This window comes from Pteropus medius, unplaced genomic scaffold (assembly GCF_902729225.1).
Source record: "Pteropus medius unplaced genomic scaffold, Ma_sr-lr_union100, whole genome shotgun sequence".
NCBI lineage: Eukaryota > Metazoa > Chordata > Mammalia > Chiroptera > Pteropodidae > Pteropus > Pteropus medius.
Window position 1 is genome coordinate 264889 of NW_024340700.1, and position 8017 is coordinate 272905.

General features: G+C 31.4%; 1 protein-coding gene across 1 annotated transcript in view; it reads left to right on the forward strand.

The window, feature by feature from the left end:
- The window catches only part of CUNH6orf58 (chromosome unknown C6orf58 homolog), a 15759-nt gene extending 8579 nt beyond the window's left edge, over positions 1–7180 (forward strand). The window contains exons 5-6 of the mRNA XM_039882241.1: positions 4570–4808; positions 7053–7180. Coding sequence (XP_039738175.1) covers positions 4570–4808; positions 7053–7180 — 367 coding nt within the window. The remainder of the gene's footprint in view (positions 1–4569; positions 4809–7052) is intronic.
- Positions 7181–8017: the final 837 nt, after the last annotated feature.

Sequence of the window (8017 nt, forward strand, 5' to 3'; positions counted from 1 at the left end):
AAAAAAAAAAAAAAATCAATTTTCTGATATTATTGGAAGGACTTTCTTCTCTAATTATAACAAAATATTATTTTTTTATTAACTCATTTTATTTTCTAAAATTTTACCTTTCTTACTTGACCTTCAAATTGGGGCTCAACAAATAACCCTCTTAAGTGAATTTTTAAAATAGCTACCATTTCTTAAATACAATAAGTAAAAGAAATTGCACCAACTATTCTAATGGACTATCTCACTTCAAAATAACTTTTTTTTTTTGTAGATCGTGAATATGCAACTGAGCTGTTTAGTAACTTGCCTAAAATCTTACAGCTAGTGGTTGGCAAGGCTAGATTTTAAATTCCCTGTGATTCTCATAGCCCATTTTCTTACCCTGTATCCTCTACTGCCTTCAAACACATTTGTTTTTTCACCTCTCACTTTCTCTTTATAACTGTTTAGTGATTTTGGTTAGGTCAATATTCAGTGCTTATATTATTTTTAACTATTTTCATTATTCCCATCATGGTAAAATACTAAGCTAATTATTTTTACTTTTCCTCACCACTTTAATCCTGTTAGAGCTGATCATTGTCTTGTGTTCTTGTTTGCTTTTCACTGTACATAACACAAATTATTTCACATTGGCAAATGAAGGAAGTTTCTTCATGTCAAAAGATGTCAAAAAGCATCAAGAATTGTGTCAATTTCTTCATCTTGAAGAGGTTTCTGTTCTAATCTGCCCAGGTGGAGAGGCATAATCTTCAGGTACCTATTGCCATCTGGGGATTTCCTTTGCCTCTTTTTTTGTGTGTGTGTTGAATCACCCATTTCCAGTAGCTCATGTTTTTGGTTAGGATTCACATGCCTGTAGACTCAGAATGGTTGTAGGAGAAAAAAATGTAGGTAATTTGTGTATCTTAAACTATCTTTTTCCTATCATGATTTTTGACTGAAGCTTTTGGGAGAACAGAATCTAGGCTGGTAATACTTGAGATTTTGAAAGGCATATATTCATTATTTTTTAGCTCCATTTTTGCTGTTGAGAATTCTGAAAACAGTCTGATTCCTAATCCTTTGTATATAAGCTTTTCCTCATTTTTAATTTTATTTTGGTATTTCTTATCCATGTTAGAGCCTTTCCTCAGGTTTTTGGTAAAATCTGGATCTCTACTTATATTTAAAGAGAGGCACTTAACAGAGTGTGTGAGTGGAGTTTTTCTACTATGAACACTCCTCTAGGGTAGTGTTGCTAGGCCATTTAACTAGTGAATCCTTAGCATCACTCATTATCTTTTCTCTTGAGTCAGGCAGTTTTCCAATGGAAACACTTTCCATCACTTGCTTTAAAAGTGAAGGCCCGACAGCTGATATTCTTAAAGTCAAAAGAAGGAAGGAAAGAGGAAGGGAAGGGGGTCTTAGTATCCTGTACACTATATTCACATCTACCTCCTGTTTTCAATGTGATGTCCCTACCTTCCCCTGTTACCAGTTCAACCAGTTAAGGGACCCTTTGCTCTACCCTTTTGAGTGTGAGTAGTTACTCACTGTTTGAAGTTTGGAAGAATATCTTTATGTATAACTGCTTCTTTAACAGACTTTAAAACAATCACTCTAATTTTAGCAAATCTTCCTTCATCCAGAAGGTTCCACTCAGTCTTTGTTTGGGAGAAGTTTTACAAGTTATGTTAGCATTATTTCTTAGCTTCTCTCTGGTTGCTTAAGATTGTTTTATGATGATCTTAAATCTTAGATTTGTTCTATTTGATTTCCAGCTTCCAAAATTTTGTTACTCCTGTCTCCTCTCCTGTTCTTCCAATCCTTCTAAATTTATTCTTTAGTATTATCATTTTAATAGGGATTTTGTATTGGGTAGTAAAATTGGTAGATTTGTAAAAATCAACATTTTTACTCAAAATTCCTCTATTATTGCTTTAATTAAAATAATTTCCTTCTGTTGTTTCTTTCAATAGGTTAATTTCAGCATCATCTATTTATATTGTAGATACATTTATAGATAAATTCACTACTAACTGAATTTAATATTAAAAGCTTTTAATTAATTTAAGTCACTTGTAACTTTGAAAATAGGACCCCAGCTGAATGGAATTCTTCTGACACCATATGTTGATGGAAGATGAATCTTTTAAGGATTATTAAGAAGAAAGATTTCAGAATGGTTGTTTATGTGCCCTCTGGTTTGTCCAGTTCTAAGAATTCATTTGAATATTTTAGGCTCTTGCTTATTCTTTGAAGAAAAGTTATAATGTAGAGGTTAAGATCTTGTGATTTGGAATCAAATAGATCTGATTCCATTTGACCTGAGGATCTCAACAATGATAAACTCAGTTTTCTCATCATTAAACCTGTTATAATAATAGTACATATTGCACATGGTAATTTTGAGAGTTAATTGGCATATGAGAAGTATTCAATACAAAGTAACTGTTATCAGGACAAGAAGCAGTAGAGGGCAGTAGTAAGGAGCAGAAGCTTTAAAGTCAAATTACCAGGATTTAAATCTTGGCTCTGCAATTTATTAGGTTTGTAGTCCTGTATTTTATCTAGTTTTAATCACAAGAATGTAGCATCATTGACAACCACTCAACCTCGGTGTCATACAACATAAGTGTTTATGGCTCACACATCTGAAGTTTAGCTGGGCATATCTATTCATCTTTCCTGGGATCACCTCATGTTGGCCGATTGTGATTGTCCCCACAGGGCTAAATGAGCAGGCTCAGCTCTGCTCCACTTGTCTCTCATTCTCCATCAGACAAGCCTGGGTATTTTTTTTGTAGTGATGACAAAGTGGAAAGAGAGAAACTAAATAGTGAAAACATATTTCAAGCTTATGCTGTGTCAACTTGGCTAATATCCTATTGGCCAAATCAAATCATATGGTTAAACTGGGGGCAGAAAATTATACCTCTCTCCTTCCCCCTTCTTCCCATTGTAGCTGGGAAGAAGTACTGGAAAATTACATACCAAAACAAACAAAAGCAAAAACAAAAACAGGAATATGGAGAATATTGAAGAATTGGGGCCATTTTGGGATCTACTACATGCTGTGGAACTTTCATAAATCTCATGTCTTACTTTAGATAAAAAGATACACTAGGGTTTTTTATTTATGTGAAACAATACTGAACTCTGTGTGGTCTACATATCTTAAATAAAACTCTGTGGTCTTGGATTCTAAGATTGGCTGGTGCATGTCTATGTTTTAAATTAAAATGAGCTTTGTAAGGTATATATTTTTTTTACTTGACCACAGCTTAACTGACGTTAGATAAATTATTCAATAATATATTCGGTTAAATCATTTGAAAGGCTTCCATTGAATTTCACTTTCGTTCATGTGTCTGCTGTATCTTGAACTTGTGTTTTCATGTCTTTCCTCCTTTCTTCATGTTGCTAACTCCTTGGCAGTTTGTTTAATTTATTCTCACTAGGGCTTTGTTGCCATTGCTCAAAATCCTCATGAATTTAGATATATTTTTTATCCTTATTTCATAGTCAGATGTGATGTGACTAAAGATAGTAAACTGTGAATCCAAGCCAAATTCTTCTTTCATCAAGGGCCTACTGAACCTGCTCTTCTATTTCTGGCTGTTGGAGTCAGGGAGGAGCCCACAAGCATGGGAGCCAAACTCAGTAAGATTTATCTTCTGGGTTATGTTATGGCTTATAAATATAATGTAAGCATTTTCTATTTAATGGACCCTACATACGTGCTGTGGAAACATAAATTAGGATATAATCTAATGAGAAAACAAACTTTATATGAATGATATAGTGTTATAGAAATATAGAGGAGGAGGAAATAGCCAATTCCACCTTGGGCGAGCTGGAACACTTTGTAAAGGAGATGACATCTATGATATGACTTGGAAGAAAATGGTGAGCAAAGCAGAGAGTAGACAACATTTCAGGGGGAATGAGTCTGTTAAAAAGAACTGAGAGATATTCAGCATGTTTAGAAACCTCATAGGGGCAGGAGCCATGAATTATATAGTTATAAAGACTTACTTACACCCATAACCTTACCACTGTAATAATTTGTTCCTCAAATATGTGAGTTTGGTTTCCTAGAAGACTTCATCCAGTAGGAAAAATCCATGTATTTAAAAAAATTAGGCAAGAAAATCACACACATATTTCTCTAGGATGTTCAATGTTTTAGTGGCCTCCTGACTTCAGGAAATCAACAATTTTACAAAGGATTCCTGAGGCTAGAAAAAGTGCTTCCTTAGAATCTTTGATCTTTATCTACACATTTCTCAAGAGTATTACTTAGTCATATCTAATATTTGGTTATTATATAATATGCAAGGATAAGATATCTTGTTAGAAGCAATAAAAACAAAATAATATACAAACAATTGATTGGCTGGTCCTTTCCAAATTTAAAATTTTAACTACCTATATTTATATCATCAAATATATGAGCTAAAGCCATAACATTCTAAAACTAAGAACTACATTCTTAGTTTGTTGGCAGAAGACTTTTTGTTGTTGTCGTTTAAAAAACAATGAGGTTTAAATTGTGAGTGTTCTAGTTATAACTTTAAATGTTTCCACTTTTAGGTTCAAATATTATTCTAAACCAGAAGCAAATTTTGGAAGAAGCTGGCTTGTGAATGTAAAATACATAGCAGCAATCGAGTTTCCTACGACCTTGATTAGAACACATGATTTCCAGAAGGTTTTACCCCAACGAATGCTCGTTGATGGGGATACAGCCCCCTTCATCAGTGACTTTACTGAACTTCAGAACATGGTCCTGCTTGGTATAAAACTTATTTATGAAGTGGATAAGTATACAGGTAAGGACCTCATGAAAAATATACCTTAAAGAAAATCAATATTACATTGACTTAATAAAGGAAGAAATAACGATGATCAGAGATAATGATAATTACAACACATACTTTCAAAGAAAGTCATGATTTCCCATGAGTATTCATTTTACATATTTTAATCTTTCTACTAATGGTCTGTCCTTCCTTACAAGTCCTTACTGACCCATGAAGCCATAAGACTACCTCAAGTCCACTATTTTTTTTTACTTATGAACCCATATATATATATATATATTTGTTGTTGTTATAATATTCTATCTCTTTTTCCCTTATGCACAGCTCTTAAATTTAGAAAAAATATAAAGGAATCTCAAAAGAAAACCTGCCATGATAAATGGGAAAACTAGCAAATTGACTTATGTGCGCTCCTTCTATCCAGCCTTGCTACTTATGAAAGAAGTATTCTACTCCATCCCCTCCACTGTAGGATTCCCTAGCAGAGTAAAAACACAGAGATCTATGATTATGAGTTTGAATTACCACATTATCCCAATTTTCCAGATGTGCTCTTATACAGTGAACCAAGCTTAAAACACAATTAAAATATTGATATTTTTAAAACAAACAAAACACAAACAAATCTGAAAGACATAAAAGCAAAGTAAGCACAAATACATTAAATATATGACTTACAATTTTATTTGAATTAGTTAGAGTAATAAATATACCCATACAAATATACCCATTTCTTGCTCCGGTAATGGTCCAATATGTTACTGATAAAGAAACAGAGGTTTTGTAAGTTTAAATAGTTTGCCGGCAGGTAAAATTTGTATTCTGGCTGTATTATGTTAAAGCCTATGCTCATCTCCCTAAAAAATCATATTGCTTACTGAAATCTATATTCTAGGATAGTTTGAAATCTGATGTCAGCACTTTACTGTTGTTGATAGATGACTAAAAATTAATCAAATCTAAAATTTCTAACTAATCTAACTTCCTCACTAGTCTAGATAAAAAAGAAGAGAAAAACAGCTATGCTTGCGTCTTTGGACTTTAATAGATTAGCCCGCTAATTAGCCAGATGAGAAACATGAACACGATGCTCTCACCCACCAATCAAGTAACATGCTACAACTATATGAAGAAGAGTAAAGGATGTTTATGAAAATTAAATGGAAATTAAGCACTATCCTCCCATCCCCAAATAGTCTAGGAAGAAAAAAAGAACTGGGACCAAGTGTTCTGGATACTTCCAAAGTGCTACCTTTTGCACATTAACAAATCAAACTTAAATAGTTCTTTCTCAAAAATTGTTTTAAAACTTAATTTACTATTTACTTAAAACAAATTTTAATTACTCTAACTTTTACTAATTTATTTTTAAGTATATTTAATATATTCAAACTTTAAAAGTCTAAGTGTATAGATACATTAAATGCAAATAAAAACTTTTTTCACCATCCCTCTTCATTCATATCTCTTGGCCTTTAGTTCAGTTTTTAAAAAAATTAGTCTTCGGTGCAAATTTCTAGAATTTTTTAATACGTAGAATATTGTAAATAAATGAATTCAAAAAAACATGTTGTTTGCACAGATAAAATCATACTCACGGCTCTGCACTATACTTTTTTTTAACTGAAAAACTTTCTTGGAATTTTTCTCTTATTAGGATGTATCGATTCAGCTGAGATTTTTATTTAAAAAATATGTAGTGTTTTATTTAATGAATTTGCCATAACTGTAGAGATTATTTTATAAACTATTGACAATAAATCACCAATGGCATTTTATGCAAATTTTTTTGGATTAATTTATTATTTTACTAATAAATTTGTAGAACAGAAATTAATTAAAATCAATGGGTCATACATTGCCAAATGGCACTCAAGAAAGTTTTCAGGAGTTTACATTTTGGTCATGAAACTATGAATTAACGTTCCTATTTTCTCCAACCTACTATTAAATAACAATTTCTATAATTTACGTTAGTTTGTTATGTAGAAATGTGACTTTACTGTTACATGAATTTACAATCTTTGAATGTGTTTGTGAACTTTATCCAGTTTTCTGGTGAGTTCCTTAATTTTTTTAACTGATTTTTATATGAAGAGCTAGTCAATTAATTTTAAATTTAAAAACTATGTGTGTAATTATCACATAATCAACATATAATATTTTTATGCAAAATATATAGAATTTTCATTAAAATAAACATTTTAACAATTGGGCTTAAATTTACATGTAAAAATTTTATATCTTTTCCAGGGTCATTATCTCTTACTATAATGGAAACTTTAATGAAGACACCAGGTGCAAAAATGGTCGTTCTAAAGCTTATGGATAAAATTCTTGAAAAAGCAACCCCCAATTTTTTGGAAATAATTACAAATTAACAATGAACCATTTTAAATTGTTGAACAACAGCAATTTCAAAATTTAACATGATCATAACTATATAGTTTTCCTGTTTCTGTTGTTTTTGATTTATGCTCATTTGCTAGGATTTTGTCAATGTATTCCTAACTTTAAATTCAAATTAATGCTACAATTATTCTACTCAATTATTAATTCTTGATTTTTAAATTCATTAATATAAAATGTTTAGGAGATAAAGAAGATTGTATTAAGCTGTTATAAATCACTGAGAAATTAATAAAAAGGCATTAAATTTTTATGGCTCTTTTATTATTATCATATATAACCTCATTTCATGAAATTTGGATCAATATACCTTGCTGATTTATAACCCAAATCCAGAACATTTTAAAAGAAAATACTTACTGTCAATTAAAATTTAAAATTCATAAAACTGAACTGGTAAGTAGAATACTTAACTGATTTGTCAGTTTTTTTGTGTGTGCATTTTCACAAGTTTATAACAATTACATTCTAAGTTTCTCCTCCTTTAATCTACATGTGATAATAAATTCTTAAGGGTCAAGTCTGTCAAGGTTGCCCTCTTTTAGGAGAGAAAATGAACTGCCCAGAAATAGTGATTTCTAGAGCTGACATGAAACTGTCATACAAAAGCTTTTCCAGGGCTTTATCACAGACTAAGTCTAACCACTAACTTTTGGGAAATTGGTTTGAATAATATAGGCACTGGAATAGGAAAGACATAATTTAAATTTTAGCTCTGTTGCCTTCCAGAGTGAAATGGAAATTTATCTATCCCCTTCCATGCCTCAGCTTTGTGATTGTTAAAATGAAGATTATAAAACTCACTTGAA